The sequence below is a fragment of the Diadema antillarum genome, unplaced genomic scaffold (assembly GCF_040938485.1).
Source record: "Diadema antillarum isolate AM-2024a unplaced genomic scaffold, OU_Dant_1.0 seq00000949_RagTag, whole genome shotgun sequence".
NCBI lineage: Eukaryota > Metazoa > Echinodermata > Echinoidea > Diadematoida > Diadematidae > Diadema > Diadema antillarum.
The window spans coordinates 630,622-654,151 of NW_027271797.1; the positions used below are offsets into that span (position 1 = coordinate 630,622).

At 39.5% G+C, this 23,530-nt stretch overlaps 1 protein-coding gene across 1 annotated transcript; it reads right to left on the bottom strand.

The window, feature by feature from the left end:
- Window positions 1-1,975: 1,975 nt before the first annotated feature.
- On the bottom strand, window positions 1,976-22,767 carry LOC139741737 (E3 ubiquitin-protein ligase Midline-1-like). Its single transcript, XM_071652320.1, has 2 exons — window positions 22,522-22,767; window positions 1,976-3,170 (listed from the first exon to the last, which is right to left on the bottom strand). Exon 2 carries the CDS (start codon window positions 3,158-3,160, stop codon window positions 1,976-1,978), a length of 1,185 nt encoding a protein of 394 aa, XP_071508421.1. The 5' UTR covers window positions 3,161-3,170; window positions 22,522-22,767.
- Window positions 22,768-23,530: the final 763 nt, after the last annotated feature.

Here is a 23,530-nt window from a genome sequence, read left to right on the forward strand (position 1 = left end):
AACGAACCTTCGGAATAACAAGCTTTGTTTCATTTTCGGATGAACGATCGAATCTTCGGAATAACGAACCTTCGGAATAACGAACCTTCGGACTAAAGAACCTTCGGAATAACGAACTTTCGGAATAACGAACTGTAATCGTTTTTTTTTTTCTAACTCCCGGAAGTTCATTGACCCCGCCTATGACCTTTGATCTTGTGATGACCTTCAACTTCCCAAGGGACATTTACCAGCCAAGTTTGGTCACAAACTGACATATTGATCAAAAGTTATGATCCATAATCGAAACGCGCCGTAGAACCTTAACATTGGGCCCTACAGTTCGTTGACCTCTGTCTGTGATCTTTCACCTTGTGATGAACTTTAACTCCCCAAGGGACATCTACTGTCCAAGTTAAGACACAAACGGACTTAGGGATCAAAACTTATAAGCCATTATCGAAATGCGCCGTAAAAACCTTAACATTAGGCCCTAAAAGTTTGTTAACCCCTGTATGTGACTTTTGACCTTGTGGTGACCTTCAACTCCCCAAGGGATATCTACCATCAAAGTTTGGTCACAAACAGACATGTGGATCAAAAGTTATGAACCATAATCAGAATGCGCCGTAAAAACCTAACATTGGGCCCTGAAGTTCATTGACCCCCGCCTGTGACTTTTGACCTTGAGGTGACTTTCATGCTTAGTAAAAATGTGTAACTTTGTATAACCACCCTCCCCTCCAAGTTTGAGTGAAAATGAAGTACTCAGTGTAGCGTTAAGAACGGACGCCGGACGGACGGACGGAAGGCGATCCCTTAGATTCCCCTAACCTCTGGTGGGCTCGACAAAAAGCAAGTTTTAAAGGGGATGACTAGTAACCGATCAGTGGGAATCAGTGGGAATGCTGAGGGATGATTGTTCCAATCCTTGTGGGATTCATTTAAGAGTACATTATATATCTACTGTTGTGTGAAAATTATTTGCTTCGGAACGGTCTCATATTCACGTAATGTGCAGATTAATGCCCCGTCACTGACCAGGGACGCTAACCTGGAAACATTAAACTGCACATTACGTGAATATGAGACCATTCTGAAGCAAATAATTTTCACACAACAATAGATATATAATGTACTCTTAAATGAATCCCACAAGGATTGGAACAATCATCCTCCAGCATTCCCACTGATTCCCACTGATCAGTTACTAGCCATCCCCTTTAACATCGTCTTCATTACACTTCATCTTGAGATGATAACAGATATAACAATTTTACGTTCTCCACCTTTTCAGAAAGTGTTGCAGCTTTATAATTTGATAAGCATTGTGGGATGAACATCAGTATGTTCCAAAATTTGGTTCAAGGCACTCAAAATTTCAGACTTCAGTCGCTTGACCATTTCATATAAACGAACAAAGGATAACTGTTGGCATGGCGATGTATTCAAAATTCCGCAAAGCATCCGATGAAGCATTTAAGAGATTTTATGAATTATCAGAATCCCCTGCTGTAAGGAACTTCGCGCACATTTCTCAGTACTGTATTTTCCAAGTCGGTACTTTTGAACCTGGTTCCCCCCCCCCCCTCCCCCGCCATGAAATCCAGGATCCGCCCCTGGCAGCATCAAAAAATAGTGCGGGGTTTAACAATTTCACCATGCTCACCTCAATACGAGTTTTGAGACAAATAGGAACATTCAGTATAGCAGATCCTTTAAAAAAAAAATCATCTTTTCTGTGTATCAAAACGGACACAGCAAGGGCGCTCTCATTAAAGTTTATTAATGATACACCAGGATATCTGCGAAAGAATATTTTAATAAAATCCCTAAATAAACGTGGCCAGTACTCAATTGTCCGCAACGACGACGGCGGCGGCGGGGTGGGAATCGCGAAAAAAGCAATGCAGAATGCAGAAATCAAATCAAATCAATCTATCCTCGGCGGCGGCCGGGGACTCCTCGACGACGATAACGGCGCCGGAGGAACCCTCTAAGACGATGGCGGCGGCGTGGAACTCCTTGACGACCGCGGCGGGGGAGGCAGCTTCGCAGGCTGCGACGACGACGGCGCAGGCGGCAGCTTCGGGGGCAGCGATAGAATAACAATCTTTCCAAGATCAAGCTCTTTCAAACCTGTCTCTCCGCGTCTAATCTGCTGAAAAGCGACGCGCTGTCCTCGTAAAGTCGTATTTCGCGGCCGTTCGAAATCGGGATCAATCTTTCCAAGAATGTCTTCCAGCGTTTGACAATATGTGGTGTGCGCAGTCAGCTCATCGCCCTCAAGAGTTTTCTTCATATTATTCTGAAGAAGCTCACTTACTTCTATGATCTGACTGATCTGTAGCTTACTGGCACATCTCATGGCTTGCAGCTCTCTGTTAAATACCTCGATACGCCTCGTACAATCTTTAATCAAATGGTCTCTTTTCTCTTGAAGCTCTTCGATCCACTCCTCGCATGTCTGCTCGATCTGTCGGGAGAGCTTCTCCAGGACTTGATTCATCTCTGCCTCCTGTTCCTCGACGAACACGATATATGCTTCAATCTTCGACATCTTGACGTCTGATCGGTCACGTAGCTCGTCGAATTTCTCCTTCAGTTCATCTTCATGCTCTTTGCCGTCAAGAACCTTGTGCCCTGCTTGAGTGTGTTCCATCATGCCACACCGGAAGCAGACAAACCTCTTACACTCGACGCAGAAACACCCCTCGTCCTCAGACTTGTGCTTCTTACATTTACGGCTCTCCTTCTTGGAAACTACCCCCGAAATAACGTCTTCCACCTTCACAACCTCGTGTCCCGCAAACTTGTCCCACTTGCTGTGAGTCTTGTGGCAGTTGACGCACATGTAGTCTTCGCATTCTTGGCAGTAGGTGATGGCTATCTTGTTTCCACGACATGCAGTGCAGACTTGTGTCTGTTTTTTGACATCTTCGATTTCAGCCTTGATTGTTTGGCTACGCTGCAGGAGATCAACCTTTCCTTTAGGGACGATGGTGATCTTGCGGCAAAGTGGACATGTTATCTCGCGCCCTTTCTGAGATTTTGAGAGTCGTTTCAAACAGTCTTTGCAGTAGGTGTGGGAGCAGGACAGGAGCCTTGGATCAACGAAGGTGTTTAGGCAAATGGGACACTGGAGGTTACATGTCACGAGGCCATTGACACTGGTTGTCATGGTGATGTTTCTGAGTAAAACGAGAAGAAATGAAAGAAAAAAATTTGAAGAATTTCTTTGAATCTTTTGACCAGTTTCCTGACTACTTTGGTATAAGGATGTCAAAGGCTGTGTCAGGCTTCTCTTTTCACCATTACGTAGAAAGTGACGACATGCAAGGAGTTGCAACTGATTGACAAATTGCCCTACATCGACGTAAATAAGCACTGCATTGATCAGTGTTTTAGTAGTAGCCATCGCCATTAAATGAACATCGTTCGGAGATGGATAACCAGTCACAATAGTTAAGGTTTAAGCAAACTTTATTATGCTCACGCAACACAAACTGCCGGCCGAAAGGGGCGAAAGTTGTACAACAACAATACATCTCAAACACTGCCCGTAAGAGGGCAGTATAACACACTGGCGCGATCACTTTCTTCTTTCTGTCTTCTTCTACATAACACAATGGAAAACCCTTGGCTATGGAATAATCATGCACATTCAATATGCCAAGAATGTGTGTGGAATTTAACAATCAAACTTCTGACTAATGATGTGGATAGCTAGCTAGACCACATTACGAATACTCAATGATTTGATAACATTAATACAAACATTATCCCCATATAGACACAGTCTCTAGAAACTTGTATGGACTGACTGACAACCAACTAATATTAGTCCAGTCAAAATACGACAAAAAGTGGGTTAACCCACAACTAATTGCAACAGAAACGATTCCACTTGCATTTGACCCGGAAGAGCTATCAAAATAACATATTAAAAGTTCCCTAAAATTCGAGTGGTGGATCAGTGTCTAATTTGCATAAATTCAAGATGGCCGCCATACAACCTGTTTATGCCTATATCTCGGGATACGTAACCAATAGAAAGTAAATTCCGGTGTCTAAACCTATGTTTTTTAGGTCAAGGAATACAATTATGTTATCTGTAGCAACTTTCAAGCATCCCTTTATATAGTTTTTGCATATATTTGCATATAATTACATGCAAAATGGCCGCCATATTGCCTGTGCAAGCCCGTATCTTCGTATACCATTAATGTTTGAAAAGATTTGTTTGTTTGAAAAGATTTTATTTTCTGCATTTCATATTTTCTTTCAGAATACAAAAATAACAAAGGCAGGTTCAATTACACAAATACAATTCTGAAAATTATTGACATATTACATAGTAAGTCATATTTTGTATATAAAGACAAATGAAACGTTAAATAACATACAAAATGTTTATATGGCCAATAATGACTTGATTCACAGTACAATATATAATATATACATATAATGCAGAGGGCCGCCGTTATAAGCCGTGCTTGAACAGACGGACAGCCAGAGTTAAATTACCATTTTTTATTGTAGTACTTGAACACTAATACGGATGGGCCATGTTAAAATGCATGTAAATCCAGTTTTATACAATTACTTGGTAAACAGGAGTGGTGCCTGTGAGTGCGTGTGCAGGTGATGAAGCGCGAAAGTGTTGATGGTCAGCACTTCTAAGAAAATGATTGAATATGTTATAATATGGGCGAAGGGTCAAGCAGCAAAGTAAAAGAAAGGGAAAAGGGGGTGGACCAAAATATTGCCTTGTTGTTGAGTATAAGAGGTACATGTTTAATGATTACTGTACCGTATGATATTGTGCCAAGAAATATTTCTTTGTATTTGCCTTAAAGGAATAGAGAGATGTGCACTGTTTTATGTGGAGAGGGAGTGAATTCCAAATATCAGGCCCGTTATGCCGAATTGATTTAGTAGTATGTAGTACACTCAGGAATAAGTCGCTATATATCTGGGCATAAAACCCACAAAAAATATATTCTGGTGTCTAAACCTATGTTTTTTTAGGTCAGGGAATACAATTATGATATTAGCAATAACTTTCAAGCTTCCCTTTATACATTTTTTGCATATATTTGCATTCAATAAATGCAAAACGGCCGCCATAATTCCTCTACAGGCTTATATCTCTATCTGTAAAAGGTACCCAGTGGTGGTGTCTATGGTCTTAATTTACTGCTGAAAGTCACTGTTGTAGAAAACGTTCCAATCAGGAATAATTACCTATATTTCACTAAAAATTTGCATATATTTATACATAAATCTATTCAAATTAAGAGTAGCTTATATCCATAAGCTACTCTACAAAAGCTTCATGAGTTTGGACATTTGTTTAGAGAATGTTCTTGTCATATCAGGATACCATGTCACTCACTCACTTTCTGAATAAAAGACCCAGGGGTCCAGCCCTCACTCGAGTATCTCAAGTTCACCTTCCATGCATTCTTACAGACTATTACTTGGGAGAGAGGAAATTGGAAGACTTTGGGAAGGGCCATATCTACAAGCCTTTAGGGACCTCCATGGCCCAGGGAGGTATGATGTTCATATATTCATGACACTAGCGATAAATGCACCTACAGTACTAAGTTTGTTGAAAATTTGACCATATGTTTTCAAAAAGAGGATCAAAAATCAAAAGTGGCCCCAATAATTTGGTCCCAGCCCCAAGGCGTCCTCACCTATAGGTAATATTTAAGGTGCCTTTGGGCATCCTGTGGCCTGGGGTGGAGGGGGGGTTGGGGTTGGGGTAGATGGTACCCGTAATATATATATATATATATATACGAAGTATGGTGGTAATGCATTTCAGTTCAACAGTGCTATTTATTCAGACCAAATTTTCGACGGATACATTCATCTTCCTCAGGATCGACAATGACAATTGTGAAGAAAGACGAATGTTTGCGTCGAAAATTTGGTCTGACTAAATAGCACTGTTGGACTGAAATGCATTACCACCCTGATTCGTCATCGTTTCTGTACTGGTACCAACACATTGATTACAAGTATCATTATATATATATATATATATATATATATATATATATATATCGAATGATACTTGTAATCCATTATATATATATATATATATATACATATATATATATACATATATATATATATATATATATATATATATATATATATATATATATTGTAGTTGTTCCGCGTATTGGCAGTACTAGAAATAGCAATAATAAAGTCACAACAGAGGAATGCAGGGAATGCATTAATAGCCAATCTTGATTTAATGAATAATCATTGTGAATATTCGCACTGTCATCCCTGAAGAAGAGGAAGGTTCCTCGAAAATTTGGATTATTCATTAAATCAAGATTGGCTATTAATGCATTCCCTGCATTCCTCTGTTGTGACTTTATTATTGCTATATATATATATATATATATATATATATATATATATAAGTGACCCACTTTGGCAAAATCAGGCTCTTGTCGGCAAAAACCAAAAATGAGTTTTTCATTTCATCTTGTAGGGAATTTTGTCCTCTTTCATATGATACCCAATTTGAAAATTTTGAATAAAATTTGACGAAGTTATGAGAAATTTAAGTTGATAAGGTATGAAAACATGAAACTGAGATAATCGCTTTCAAAGTTCAATGAACTTTCCCCAAAACAGAACATTTTACATGCTGACACAAACTCCATAGCAACAGTATCTCATATTCAAGCAATCACCCTCAAATATCACACACACACTTCAGACACACTTTACCATATGATATTAGGAAATTAGTGTTCTTTGTCTTATCAATTTAAAGTAAGAGCCAATTAAAAACAATAAAAAACAAAAGATATTAAAGTGTGCTGCCAAAAACGGCGATAGTTCCCACATTACAATCACTACAACACACTTTCAATATCGCTGAAATCATAAATATCACTTATCAATATTTTGTGTAATTTGTATGTTTGATTACACTGTAGAAATATTAATTACTTGATTAGCATAATAATGATAAGTTTGGGATTAAAATGAAAACAATAGAAAACATTTTTAACATCTTTCTCTCTCAAACTGATGTTGTACAGTAGTGAGGCATGTTGTTGTTTCTGTTTCTTTGCCATAGTGCCAGACACAATTAAATGATGTACTTGTCTCTCCTCATAATCTAGTTTTGGGGATTAAAAATAAGAAATAGCAAATGCACTTAAAGGTACAATACAGCCATAGACCTGGGACAGAATACCACCATTTCAATGACATAAAAAAAAGGTTGACGTCTTCCGCAAGTCTCAAATCAGGTGCAGGTGAATTTCCCAGTTGTCAAGTACTGTTTCTACATGATTTATTAGCTATTGTTGCAAAGGGAAACGTACTGAATTAATATATTTATGACAAAAAATCATAACATAACAAAAAAAAAAATTCCTTTCCAACCTGCTAGCACTAATGACCTTTGACTCTTAAAGCAAGTGCTTGAAATCTCCTGGGTTGAAACTGATCTAAAATAGTACAAAGTTATCAATATGTTTGTATCACATTAACTGTACTCCAGGTTGTATGACTGTACTGTACCTTTGAGCATTTTACTCTGTCCAGCAAGATGAAAAAGCACAACACAGAACTGCACTTTCAACCAACATTTTCATCCTATCTTTAGACATGTATACAAATACAGATTACATAATACTGATGAAATTATATTTACAATGTAATCTTTATTCTGTCAGTATGACAAACTGTACAATGTTTCCCTTACGTTCATCCGGAAAATTAAACTATCTGTGGAAATATAACAATAGTTCAGCATTACAGAAGTAAAATCATATCTAGATAAATAAATATAAAATTTCAGCAAGTATGTTCTATTATTAATAGTTTAGAAGATGCATACCAATGCACTTGCTGTTCATCTGGGGAAAAAAATGAAAATGAAAATCTATAAAAATGCTGACCAGAAGCCAGACTTGAGATTTACTTTTATTTCAACAAAACGAAATGTTTAAAAGCACACACGGAAAATTGTTAAAACGTAGTACAATGTATCTGTAGTGACACCTACAGAGCCTTTGTATGCATTAATTTAATATGGCACGATTATCTTGCAAAATCATGGAATAGTGACTTGCATATACACACATACAGCCTACCTCAAATGAGTGCAAATATCAGGTTTGTAACTCTGTTTCACGTGAAAATTATATAAAGTGGCTGACAACACATTGGGAAGAAGTACTGTTGTCTATTTGATTCATTCAATTAAAGATAATGGCTTCTGAAAAAATATGAATACAGGTAACAACTATTAGAATATCAACGTCATCCAAAGGGAATTATTTTTAATGCTAACAAGCATGCAGGTTACAATGACATTGACGTAACATGCTATGGAATATTGCATTATGAAAGGATAAGAGAAATACTGCTAAAGGCACAAGGAAAAGAAACTGTTATTTCAGCATTACTGATTGTGATTGCCAAAGGACACTGTGATATCTGAGAAATGTTTAAGGAAATATGATTGATATAATCTGATGTGAATTACGTACAATGTCTTGAAGGATGATACTGGCTCCACAATAGATCAGTTTAAACACAAAGCAACAGAACATATTATTAAGACAGACAAGCATCAGCATGAAATTTTGCGAAGGTTGAGCTTGTACGTCAGTCATGATACAGTATACAAATAATGACTGCTATGAGGGGCACAGTTAAAATTATGGGCCCGAGGTGATGTGAAAACCGTAACTATGCCCGAAGCGAAGCTGAGGGCATGGTTATGGTTTTCACATCACCGAGGGCCTACATAATTTTAACTGTACCCCGAATATCAAGCAGTCATTATTTGTTTTATATACCGAAAATATAGATTTCGAAATATAGGCCTAGATACCGAAAATATAGATTCTAATCTCTTTTACAGCACTCGTAATCAGTGCTGATTGACAGCGCGGCGGTCGTATCATTGGTGCGCACGTACACAGTGATCATCTGTAGCTATGTGTACATACAGTGTACGTGTACTACCGTAACAAAGTAACGGGGTTGCGACTGTCTCCAAACCAGTCCGCTAGTCTCTTTTACAGCACGCTGATCGAATGCGCGGCGGTCGTATCATTGGTGCGTACATAGAACAATCTATGTGTACGGGGTCGCGACTGTCTCTAAAACCTATTTACTAACTGTGCCCGGGCCCCGGTCGCGTGTTTTTTTTTAGACGGCACAGATTGGGGAAACTAAAAATCTATCGGGGACCCTATCCCTAAACCTAACCCTAATCCTAATCCTAACCCTAACCATCAAACCCTAACCCTAACCCTAACCCTAACCCTAACCCTAACCCCAACCCTAACCCTAACCCTAACCCTAACCATAACCAAAAACCCTAACCCAACGTTTTTCCCATAGGTTTAACACGCGCCATGCCCCAATCTGTGCCGTCTTAAAAAAAAACGCGCCCCGGTCACAGTAACTCAAAAATAGGGCACAGTTATTTTCATGACTCCCCTTTTAACCAATCAGATGAGAGGATTCTGGAAATGAGGTATATAACATGTTCTGTACCATGGGACACACCAAGTCCTTGACAATGAAGTCACTATTTCATTGGAAAGTCCAACACAGGTAAGTCGCTGGTTTATATACGGTCAGAGAAGAGCTGTACACAGACAACACTATAAGACCACACTCAGCACCAACACAATCCTGAAGAAGGGCTTTTCGCCCGAAAGCTCGATGATTAAAGGGGTGCTACTCAACACCAGCCACGTCTATATGTGCAAGATTTGCTGTCAATATAGATATATAATGTGTAATATTTCGAAAACAAGTTAAACTGTGAAAGTAAACTTAAATCTATATGCAATCTCGAAGATATTCAACTTTGTACATTAGTACTAGCTCTGTTACACTTGGTTCTACTTGTGTGTGTGTGTGTGTGTGTGTGTGTGTGTGTGTGTGTGACGGGAGTTTTTTTTTATAATAGATTCCTTAATTTCGGGGTTCTGGGACCTTTCGGAATATGGTGTCTATTTGAACACCTTGAAAGTCTATCATCCTTGGGATGCTACTTGCCTAGTTTGTTGAAAATCTGTCATTACATGGGTTTTTTTAAAAGAGAACCTGGAAATGGTTTTTGAAAATGTATGCATGACCGACGACCGGACAGTAGAATATAAATGATGGCTATTTGCAATATTAGCTTGAATCTTTTTTGCTGTCTTGAACCTATGGCTAAGATGAGTTTAAAATCTAATGGATCAAAGTCACTTGATTTCAAGAAAACTTTCGTTTCCTGTACATCATTTTCATTTTCTAGCTTGTGATAATACAGATACTAAGGTATGTAATGTGATCTCTCAAAATAGAGATCAATGATAACAGTGAAAAACGAGTATACTAGGATGGTGTGAAATTGCAGTTGATTAATTTAAAGCAAACAGGATCTCGGCTCCATTTCATACTGAAGCGTGGTAAGTCTAACGTTTGTTGTAAACTGTGTCGATGTCTTTCGAGAATGCTTCTTATTCCTAGTCACCAATTAGAACAGCATAATCTCACTCCTCACATATTTTAGAAATACAACATTACAAGTGTCTGATATATAATGGCCCGCATCTGACACTGGTATGGGTTGTGTGCAGTCAAATCTGCTTGCCCTGCAACTATACACTGCCAGTTGCTAACATCCTGTCTTGCAGTTGCATCAGACTTTCTTCAGGAGTTCCTTAATAGCTGCAGCTTTGTCTGTAGTGATCAGAACATATTTTTGATTAAACATCTTCCTCAAATCGTCCCAATTCCAATGATTGTATGTCATTTCCCTTCCACTGTTTAACTTGAAGAAAAGCTGGAGGGAAGGGACCTTTTGGAAGGGTTAGGAACAGAAAATGATGTTATGTATTTTGTTTTTTATCTGACTTAAGACTGCTTTTTCGCCAGCAAAATTGAATTCAGCCTTCATGCTGCTCGCATTTCTAAAAAACAACAACTGTGTGTTGGTGAAAATGTTATTAGTGCGAAGCCTCAATGCAATAGGAAACATTTCTTTTAATAAAGCTGCAGATACAACACGAAAAATGGTGAAAGTAAGACTTATAAGAATTTATATGTGTTGTATGAGCTTGAAGCCAATGAGAAGGATGCTGTTTGTATTCATCGACTGATGAATCCAGAGTACTAGTAATAGAAATGTTAAGGCATTTCCTTTTTTTTTCCTTTTCTTTGTATCTGGCTGTAAATCACAATGTTTAACATTTTCAGTGAGTCACTGGGTGAAACCGTGCAAAATATGACAAAATCCACTTCCATACAAATTATCACGGTCATATGTTGCTCATTGATAAACATGCCTTTACCAAAAGTTTTGCAACAAAGGACACAAGTATCAACTAAACATGGATGTAAATCCAGGGGCGTCACCAGCTTCTTTTCAAGGGGGGGGGGGGGGTGCGTTTTGACACTTAATGTAACGAGATTTTTTGGACAGACATTTGGAATATAGGAAGCTCTCAATCCCTAGACTTTTACTGTGCGTTTGAGGGAAATCAAGCGGGGAAAGGGCACCGGCGTTACTAGGATTTCATCGGGGGGGGGGGGGGGGGGGGGGGGGGGTTAGTATGCGAGGGAGCGAGTAAGGGGGGGAAGGGTGTGGAAGTGCCTGTTGTCCCCCCCCCCCCCCCCCCCCCCTCCTCCCACGGTTAGAACTGAAATTGCATTTTGATGTTGTGAATGGTGCAATTTGATGCATGTTTTGCTTGTTTTATCGACTTGAAACAGTCCAACTTGTTTAAGGTAGCAGTATATTTTGATGTATAGATTATTATTGAATAATTTACCTGTAAAATAGTATCATCCAAATAAACTTCCTGTTTTGATATTTACACTGAATATCATGGACGCGGCCAAGCAAGAGCGAGAGGAGTGAGCGAGGGGGAGGATGTGGGAAGGAGTGTCCCCCTCCCACGGTGAGCACTTTTTGCATTTTGATGTTGTAAATAATGCAATTTGATGCAAGTTTTTTGCATGTTTTATCGACTTGAAACAGTCCCACTTGATTAAGGTATCAGTACATTTTGAGGTAAACTGTTATTGAACAATTTGCCTATAAATGGTATAATTTAAATAAACTTCTAGTAACAATTCTTACACTGATGTCATGAACGCGACCGAGCCCGAGCAAGCGGAACGAGCAAGGGGGGAGGTTGTGGGAGGGGGTTGTCCCCCCTATAAATGGATTATGGAATGACGGTGTGAAACGACACATTACTGGCAGCAATATCAGGAGAATGGCATAACGATTACATGCGAGCGAGCTTGAAATTTTGACATTTTACAGTCCAAAAACTGCCGTTTGTAGCCATATATATATATATATATATATATTTGCTTTGGAAATTAAGGAGGGGGGCGCACCGGGCGCAACTGCTGGCCATTACTGGCAGCAACATCAGGTGAATGGCATAACCATTAAATGCGAGCGAGCGAAGAGAGCGAGCTTGAAAATTTTGACATTTTACAGTCCCCAAACTGCCATTTGGAGCCATATTTTTTATTCGCTTTGGAAATAAAGGAGGGGGGGGGGGCACCGGGCGCAACTGCCGGCAATTACTGGCAGCAACATCAGGAGAGTGGCATAACAATTAAATGCGAGCGAGCGGAGCGATCGAGCTTGAAATTTTGACATTGATATTTTCAATGTCAAAAAAAACTGCCGTTTGTAGCTATATTTTTTCGCATTGGAATTTAAGGGGGGAGGGGGGCGTATCGGCCGCAACTGCTAGCAATTACTGGCAGCAATATCAGGAGAGCATGACGATTACGTGCGAGCGAGCGGAGCGAGCGAGCTTGACAATTTTCCATTTTACAGTCCAAAACTGCCGTTCTTAGCCATATTTTTTTGCTTTGGAAATTAAGGGGGGGGGGGGGGCGCACCGGGCGGAACTGCTGGCAATTACTGGCAGCAACATCAGGTGAATTGCATAGCGATTAAATGCGAGCGAGCGAAGAGAGCGAGCTTGAAAATTTTACATTTTACAGTCCAAAAACTGCCGTTCTTAGCCATACTTTTTCGCTTTGGAAATTAAGGGGGGGGGGGGCGCACCGGGCGGAACTGTTGGCAATTACTGGCAGCAACATCAGGTGAATTGCATAGCGATTAAATGCGAGCGAGCGAAGAGAGCGAGCTTGAAAATTTTACATTTTACAGTCCAAAAACTGTCGTTTGAAGCTATATTTTTTCGCTTTGGAAATTAAGGGGGGGGGACGCCCGGTGTGCCCCTCCCCTGGATCCGCCACTGGTAGTCAAGGGTGTCGGTTTATGTTCATGACTGGGGGAGGTATGACCAGCGAGGTGGCGTCGAAGTGACCAAGCGGCGGAAGGATGTCCCAAAATCTGCACTTTAGAGCATCCCTAATTGTGCGTGTTTGTTTGTGTCTGTGCATTATCACACATGAAAAGTTAGGAATTAGCCCATGTCAAGTCTTTTTATTGGCAATGCAGGACATTTTTATATAGACTAGTTTGTAAAGCAACACTGCAAAATCAATGATCTAGCTTTGATATGACGAAGCGTAAGGTACAAAGGTGTAAATTCTACATCACATTGCGCAACATTGTAGCGACTCTTTTTGCCGTTCGGATGTTCTGAGTACACACTGCGCACATCCTGCTCATATGTCAGAATGCCAACCAGGAATCACGCTGAATCACAAATCTTTTGTCGGCTCCGGGCTTTTTGAACAATGTTTCACACTATATACCTATTTAATTATGGTTAAAAGAAATCATAGAAAAATATCTTATTTCTCTGATCACCCTTTCATTCAAAAGCAGTTTACTAACCCTTGAATTACTATTTTGGTAAGTCTTTTTTTTACCAGCGGATTTGGGGGGGGGGGTACCCCCCCCCCCCCCCGTGTGCCCTCCCCTCCGTAGTTACGCCACTGCTTTTGGGTGAAATAATTGGACAGATTTCTAACCAAAAAAAAGCAAGAAAATCTTTTCATCGCGGGGTATTATGATTATGTGGGGTGGGGCAAATGGTGCGCTTGCCTTCCAATATTTCTATGGGGGCAACATTTTTGTTTTCTTTCAAAAGCAAGAAAATCTTCTCATTTCGGGAATTATTAATTATGGGGGGGGGGCAAAATCATAATATCCTTGCCCCTTCAATATTTTTATGGGGGCAACATTTTTTTTTTCTGTCAAAAAAAAAAAGAAGGTAAGAAAATTTTCTCGCCTCTGGAATTATCAAGGGGGGGGGGGGTTGTGGGCAAAATGATAATTATGCTTGCCCCTCCATTCTCTTTTTTTAATGAGGCTAAGGCTCGCTATTGGGCTGGCAATATGGATTGCTCAGAAGTAACGTACATAGACCCTACATACTTGTAAGTAGCACACGTACATGCAAACGTGTACGTGCTCCGTACCGTACGGATGTACAGTACGGTCGATACATAGTAAACCACTGTATAGAATACTAGTAGATTTGTATAAAATCAGTGCTGCCAGAACCAGGGATGCGAATTGTTTTTTTTTTTCTGTTTTGTCCCTGGTGCAAAATTAAAAAAAAAAATAGAAAAGAATAATTATTTCAGACTGAAAGTTTTTTTTTTTCTTAAGGATCTGAAGAGGGGGGGCGTTCGCACCCAACGCACCCCCCCCCCCCCTGGTGACGCCCATGAAATCATCGCAGGTAAGAAAAAAGATGTTTGAAAAAAAAACCTGAATGATTTAAGACCAATTTTTGTGTACCGTAAGCACACTTTGAAAGCTATATGAGATATGTCCAAACTCATTAAACTTTTGTAGAGTAGCTTATGGATAATCATGAACTTGATGACATGCCCCCCCCCCCCTCCTTTGGCAAAAAAAAAAAGAGAGCAGAAATAAACAATTGCAACATAGACACAAGTAATAAGCAGTAAACATGAGGGCAAATTACAAAACATAATACATTAGATATCATGCAATCATGAAATATTTTAACGATTCCTACTACCTAATTTTAGACTTTAATATTTGTGTACCTATTGAGCACACTTTGGAAGATAAGTTGAATTTACAGTTAATAAAGATATGTTCTATTCGATGCTACTTACAGTTGTTTTCTGTTTTGAGGCTGTATCTCAAGAAAATGTGAGTACAATGTAATACAATACTTTTAATAAATGCAAGAATATACACACTAGGTGTACAATGTAGGATAATCATCAAGGTTTTAAATGGTATTATAATAATTTTCCCTTGATATCTTGGATGAGACATTACAGTACAATTAACGTTCTGCAGCTTGTATTCGTATATCTGAAATCATATTCACGGTAGTAATTTGAATAGATTTATTTATAAATATATGCAAATTTTTAGTGAAATATAGGTAACTATTGCTGAGTGGAACGTATTCTACATCAGTGATTCTCAGTAGTAAAATTAAGACCACAGACACCATCACTAGGTACCTTTTACAGATAGAAATATAAGCCTGTAGTGGCACTACGGCGGTCATTTTGCATTTAATTGAATGCAAATACATGTATATGCAAAAAAAATGTATAAAGGGAAGTTTGAAAGTTACTGCTTATATCATAATTGTATTCTCTGACCTAAAAAACATATATAGGTTTAGACACCAGAATCTATTTTCTGCGGTTTTATGTCCAGATATAATTATAGCGACTTATTCCTGAGTGTACTACATTAATAATATACGAAGATACGAGATTGCGCAGGCAATATTATGGCAGCCATTTTGCATGTAATTATATGCAAATATATGCAAAAACTACATAAAAGGATGTTTGAAAGTTGCTATACATAACATAATTGTATTCCTTGACCTAAAAAACATAGGATTAGACACCGGAATTTACTTTCTGTGGGTTACATATCCCCAGATATAGGCATAAATAGGTTGTATGGCAGCCATTTTGAATTTATGCAAATTAGACACTGTTCCACCACTCGAATTTTAGGGAACTTTTAATATCTTATTTTGATAGCTCTTTCGGGTCAAATGCAAGTGGAATCGTTTCTGTTGCAATTAGTTGTGGGTCATTTCATATATTGACTGGACTATATGAAACACCAACATTACACTATGATAAGCACTGCTATACATATACAGTACTTACTCACTGGATCAACAATCAGAATCATGCCCATACAAAAATACCAATAACCTATGCTATGCATGTATAACCTCATCGTACCCTGTACAACGTCTTCTACCAATCATAAAACAACACTTAATAAAACAAACTACTTTACGGTGTAGATGAAACAGAAAATATTTCACAATGTCAACTATCAAATATAATACAAAACACATGTAGCTACCTCACTTTCTACCTTTTCTCACAATATGAAACACTACTACTGTAGGCCCATGTAAGTACCATGGTCTCCCCACTCTCATTCACTCTTTTGTTACAACACTGTTAAACACAGCACATACAGCTGTAATCACTTTTCTTCTACATATACTGGGATTTGGAGCGAGTGTACATAAACACTACACTATAGCTGTCTTTCCTCTACAGTCTTAAAGCACATACACACCACACACAATGTTGTTACATTAGAACCAAATAGACATCAACATAGGCCCTAAAAGCGCAGAGACAAAAATCCCTAGATAAATCAAATGAAACCAACACGGCATTGAAAACAACAAAGTGGTGTGTTCATAATAATGCCTGATACATGTATTCAAATCAGTATGAGTAAGACACGCATGTGAATGAAAGCCGCTGAGAAAAGCCACCCATCTGATGTAGCAATATTAAAACCTTAATGTCATCATTAACTTATCATGTGAGTTATTACTGCAACCCTTTGGCATATACCAAACGAAACAACTGACAACGATACATCCAGTAAAAGATGTACTGTATATGAAAACAAATTACAATATACATTTGTATCAGAAAAACGCAGAGATCAAATACACCTGTACGGTGTATTATACTTTTAAAAACATACTCAAACTTCCGAAACATATTTTGTCCTTGAATTGTATCAAAAAAGGGACTCCGACATTGACGTCACTCCATACAATATGACCTGACACATGATTCTTACATATCAAAAAGGGGAAGAATGAGCTACATGAGGTCCATCAAAACTACATTGTATATGCCATGTACAATGTGTTACCATACATATCATGTAAACTTCATATAATTACGAATTATCATCATACGTACATTTATCTTTTCTTTATCAATAAACCTGTTACTGATATTCTACCCTTGCATGTGCAACAACAACAAAAATCAAACGAGCATCATACATACGTATGTAAAAATCTCACCTCTCCTACATGTGTGCAATATGTATGACATAAGACATAGGAAATGACTCAAAGAATCATACACACTGGGCAAACTGAAAGGCAAAAACACAAACATAACTAGAAATGTCGCTATGGCGACTGGTATGCCTCCGCCATAATGCATGATTCTCCTAATAGGTCTATAGTACATGTGGACAATGTGTGATTACATTTTCACAAAATTGGCAAAATATTAAAATGACATGTTTGTCACAAATGTATTGAATGTTTACCTTCCTTGACCTATGTTTATTGGATGAATAGGAGAGCATGTATTTGGGGATTTAAGAACTTTAACTTGACTTTGACCATTTCATAAGTTTATGCACTGAGTAATTTTCAAGGTATGGAGAAAAAGCGCAATTTCTGTATTGAACAGTAAATTGTTATCATTTTCATCTGGCCTTTGATTTATAAGAGAATCACTGTCAGGCAGAACATACATAAATTCAGCATGTTCTAAGTTTCAAGATAACTTGAGCCACTTCCGAGATATGGAGAAAGAATTAAGTTCAGCACTTTCACTTGATCTTTGACCTTTTGACCTTTGACCTTCTTGGCAAAAAAAAATCCCAGAGAATCTCTATTGGGTTATACATGCATACATCAAGTTAAAAAAAAAGTCCTGCTCGCATTGCATAAACATAAGGAAAATAGTAAAATTTTGAAGTATTGCCCTGGACCTTTGACCCCTGACCTTTGACCCCATGAACCCTAAATTCCCTAGATAACCACTGCCAGTCAGTAGATGCATATATATACTATGTTCCATGAAGATACCTTGAACAATTTCCAAGATACAGAGAAAAAAGTGAAAATTTAACATTTTATTTGACCTTTTGACCTTTGACCTTTTGACCTCATGACCCCAAACTTTCACCAGAGAATCTTAATTGGGTAGTACATGTATACACTAAGTTTCCAGAAAATATCTTCAGGCATTGCATAGATATGGGGGAAATAGTAAAATTTTAAGCATTTGACCTTGACCTTTTGACCTTTGACCTTGAGCATGTGCACCCAAAAGTTGATAGGCACAACTTCACCCCCTAATACACATACATGCCAAGTTTCATTAGGATACCTCAAAAGGTTTTGGTAGTTACCCTGTCCACAAAATTCATTACGGACGGACGGAAGGACGGACGGAAGGACGGACGGACGGACGGACGGACGGACGGAAAGACGGACGGACGGACGGACGGACGGACAACCCGAAAACATAATGCCTCCAGCACCACTTCGTGGCGGAGGCATAAAAATGCTGACTTATACTTGAGTTGCTGTCAAAATCATGTGTATGCTACATACATAAAACGGTAAACATGTTATGCAGATTTGCACAACTTGCTATGTGCAAGTCAACTGGCTGCTTACATGATGTATACTACAACATGTACTTGCATCCAATAACAATAGACATGCACTGTCTCCGTACATGACATGAATCAGAATCAATGCAAAACACTTTAGACCAAAACAAAAATATTAGCAATTTTGTAATATAGTATGCTAAAAAAAAAATGCATGCTGTGCATAGATTTCATACAATCACAAAAACAAACAAACAAAAAATGAACCTGAGTTTTTAATCTCAGAGTGCCAAAATATCAAAAGTTGCAGAACTATATACACAATTCACACAAACTTCACCCATTGTAGGAAGAAATTCCAATGTAACTAACATAATTATCAACTAAAGTTTACAATATTACCTTGCAAATGAAACATAACAGATCACAACCTTATACATCGCACTTTTTTTTGGTCTCACTTCTAAGCACTAATTTCACATGTACATTATACATAATGATAAAAAATAACCGATAACCTTAAAGATCCTGCATTATTTAATCAACAACAATCCATTTATCGTATTACATGTATACACAAATATATTAGCTTAACAAACTTATAAAAATGAAGCAGGCACGTGGCACACAATTCAATTCACAAGCCAGAGTCCAGGAACACCCGGTAGCTGAGGTCAAAAATGGGGGTTATCAGGGAGCTTCTGAATATACAGTCAATGTCTGGAGGACGGCCAGGAGGGGGTCCTACATGCAAGCCCATGGAGTGACCTGGTCGAGGAGTAGGAGCAATGTCTGAGGTTGGAGACATCACAAATGTGCAGAGCTGAACACAAGGAGCAGTACTCTTCTCACGCCGTGGAACGTGAGATGTATCTCCAGGAGTGGAGGCACTGGTGAAGGCACGGGGTCCTCTGGATGTATCGGGGGGGGGGGGGGGGGGCAGGAGGGTCGTTGATCTCGATAGTGCGAGGATGGTCTGGGGGGCCACTGCGTTGATAAGGAGTGCGGATGCTACTAACACTGATATTGAGAACATCCACATGAAGCTCAGCAGTGGGTGAGGGGCACTGGTTGACATCTGAAGATGGCTGGCATGCTGGCAAGCCAGAGCGATGACGAGGTGTGGTTAGGGCACCAGAGGAATCATCATCGGTGACATCAGGGATGGTGCGATTCATCTCAGGGGTGGGAATGATGGCTAGCTCCGACTGAGCTAGACACTGACGTGCAGCCTCAGCATCCTGGGAATGAGGGTGTAGGCCTATGCCTTGGTGGTGACTGTTGCTGGCTGGTGAAGGTGCGGTCACATCATCAGAGATAGATGAAGGCGAGTTGTACCGGGGAAGGCTGACAGACATCGGAGGCGTGCAGGAAAGACGAATATCTACCTCTGGTGGAGGATCAGGACCATAGGTGTACGAAGGTCCATCACCGATTGTGATACGGCGCTTTGCGGGACGGATGGTAATGTCGTGTAACACTATGAACGGAATGCCTGCCTCAACTATAACATACGGAGAGTCAACAACTAACCCTTCAAAGAGAAATGCCTTTCCATCTCTGGTAAGTGTTAGGCACGTCCCTCCAACAACTGCATACGGTGAAGAATGGTCAACTGGATAAGCCTCAGAAGAGTCCGTAAAACACCTCCAAGACTCTTGAATACTAAATAGCCAATGAAGTTCTGTGGAGAACCACTGGCAAGAGTAACCCGGATAGTCTGTTGACCATGGTCAAGATCAATGTAGGGAGACATACAGGCCTTTTCAGGCAACACTGGGGGACTAGCTACTGGAGACTGTGGCAACTGATCAATCAGGAAGTGGAACTCATCCGACTCCGATGAGCCACTATCATAGCAAAAGGAATTGTCTTGAACCCCTATTGACCAGTCTAATTCTGACATATCCTTTGCATCTCTAAGACTACTGTCTGAATCAGCAACACATACCCTAGTAGACAAGCAGACAATATCTGTAGCCAAAGCATTGTCATGAAGATCATCACAACATTCATCAACTTCTGAGAAATCACATTCTGACTCTAACTCATAATCATCCAGATGATTGTCATATGGACACATGGAATCAGAGTAACCAAGGATGGAAGCCGCTTGGCGAGCACACGTAATGATATCTCTTTCATGCTCTGGCAGGAATGAGCAATCACTGATGTGATGCTGGTTCGGACGATTGGCAACGAGACATATTGGGCAACTGTGAACTTTATGTCTAACGGTAGAACGACTGGACTCACTAACACTAAAACTACTCATAGACATAGGGACAGGATGACCAGTGGGACTGACTGCATCATACCGAGTAGCATGCAATACTCTATCATCATGGGGACGAGGTTGGTTTGGGGTCCCCGAAGGGCTCATCACAACTGTCATAACTTTCATCATCATAATCGTCACAGAAATCATCATAATCAAGACCGACATAATCATCTTCGGTCATCCATTCATTTCTGCTTTCATTTCTCTTGATTTGAATTGGCTCAGAATCATAAACACGGTAAGGTACCTGGTACATTGTACTTCTGGTTACAATACTGGTAGGGGCGGCCTCTCTCTCGGGCCTGGGTGCGAGGTCGTCGCCTCAAGAGGGGACAGGGAACAGCCATTCAAGGGCTATGTATGGGACTACAGCAGATGCGAGCAAACCATAACTACCTATCACGACACGTTTTGCCGACCAACTGGCTGCCATATCGTGCATAAAATCCATCGGTAATGAGGGAAGAGCAGGATACTTGATCCCATGTAGCTGCCACCACGCCATTAAATGAACATCGTTCGGAGATGGATAACCAGTCACAATAGTTAAGGTTTAAGCAAACTTTATTATGCTCACACAACACAAACTGCCGGACGAAAGGGGCGAAGGTTGTACAACAACAATACATCTCAAACACTGCCCGTAAGAGGGCAGTATAACACACTGGCGCATGATAAAAAAATAAAACAAAACATGGGCGTATACTCGAGCAGGATTCGAACCTGCGACCTCCTGATCACCGGACAGGTGTCATCTCCACTAGACCACCGAGCTTCCGCCCGACAGCAAGTGTTGGTTCAAATCCTTCTAGCATGCTGCGAGAACTGCGTAATTATTCAAATTTATGAAATTCTTCCGTCGAGGTGTCGAGGTGTCGAGGTGAGTTTATTAGATATTTTATGCCCCCGCCAGAAAGTGGCATTAACAAACCAAGAGCACGACAGGAAAACTGCAGTGTATGCACCGCCACAACCATCACCACCATCCACACTCACGCCCAGCAATTACAAGTCACATGACTACCACCACCACAATATCGAACAAAACCAAAAGGACAATGGCGAAACTGCATAATATGTTTTCGGGTTGTCCGTCCGTCATCAATTAAGACGAGTAATGCTGGGTAATCTCAGTAAATTTCTCGTCATCACTATCACATTATGATTGAGATGGGCATGTCTAACTGATTATTAGTGTTCAAAACTTCTGCATGTAGAGAAAACAGTATAATCTTGCATTCAACCTCATCTGTAGTCTTGCATGGTTCATTGCTGGAACACCATTATCGTATCATTTCCAAGCTATCTGATGGAGCTGGTTTCACAGCCAGTTCAAACTAGGATTGAAGAACTACAATATGCATTCGTTTGTCAGAAAAGTAGAGGTGGGTTTGGATTTTGCGATTTTTATCACTGTTTATAGAAACGAAAACCTGAAATCTTTCCGCACATAAAGGCTACTATTTTGATTATGCCAGGAAAGGCATCACAACTGCTAAGTTTTCACTGAATTACTCAATTTTACTAACTACTTACAAATTGCTATAAACGCAATCATTCGCCTGGGTCAAACGTGATATACAAACCATGAAACGAAAATAAGAAGATTACTTACCTAATCCTGTCAGAACGGAGAACAAAATGTACAAGAATTAGTGGAACTTTTCCTCGAGTTTCTGACGTCGTAAATTGTTGGTATGATGTGATATGTTTAACCAGCTAATCAGGACAGGTCTCAAGTCACTGTTTTTGCAAATTTCAACAGAGTAAACAATCCGTCCTGATTAAATCTATAGTATCATTGTACAGTAATGTACATGGAGATAATTAATTCATGTCCCTGTCACTAAACTTCTCACTCGCGAAGACCTTAGTCGAATGGCTGCAGAGTTGACACAATATTCCACAAATATAAGTATGTCTTGCATGGGCGCATCGCACCATGGGATGCGCGCGTACATGATTGGCAGGATTTCCGTTTTCTTGTCGTGGGTTTTCCCACATATTTGATACTCGCTCAGAAATTAATGTTCCAGTTGATCACGTGCAAAACTGTTCCGGCATGGCATCGATGTGTTTTCTTTCCTAAACAAGACTAGTCTAGGATCAAGAATAACAGGATAGCAGTTTTTTCCGTCTTGGTGTCATGGATTTTCCAAACATTATACTCGCTCAGAAGTTATTGTTCCAATTGATAATGTGCAAAGCTACCTGCATGCATGGCATCAATGTTCTTTCTTGCCTAGACATGTGTAGGATCAAGAATATATTCAATGAAAAAAAAATTATGAAAAAACCTATACGAGGAAACAGAAGCATAACTGCATTTTCAAGAAATATAATAAAGAGAGTTGTGTTGTTTAAAGAATTTTTGAAGTAAATAATTATACATATATGCATATAAAAATGTACATGTATGTACAAACACACACATACATTTTTATTATGACTTCAGTTAGCTCAAAATGTGTGCTGACGTGACATGAATGAGTTCACGCCAATATTGCCCGATGGAAAGCAGCTTAGCAGCTGAGCCTTGTGCATTTCTTAAAAGGGATCTCAAACTAAAAGAGCAATGTGGATTGAGTGAAAGCAACAACATTAGTATAAACCATCAATGAATG

Bases quoted from the DNA above. Each gene is read 5' to 3' on its own strand.
- LOC139741737 (XM_071652320.1), bottom strand. From the start codon at position 3,160: ATGACAACCAGTGTCAATGGCCTCGTGACATGTAACCTCCAGTGTCCC.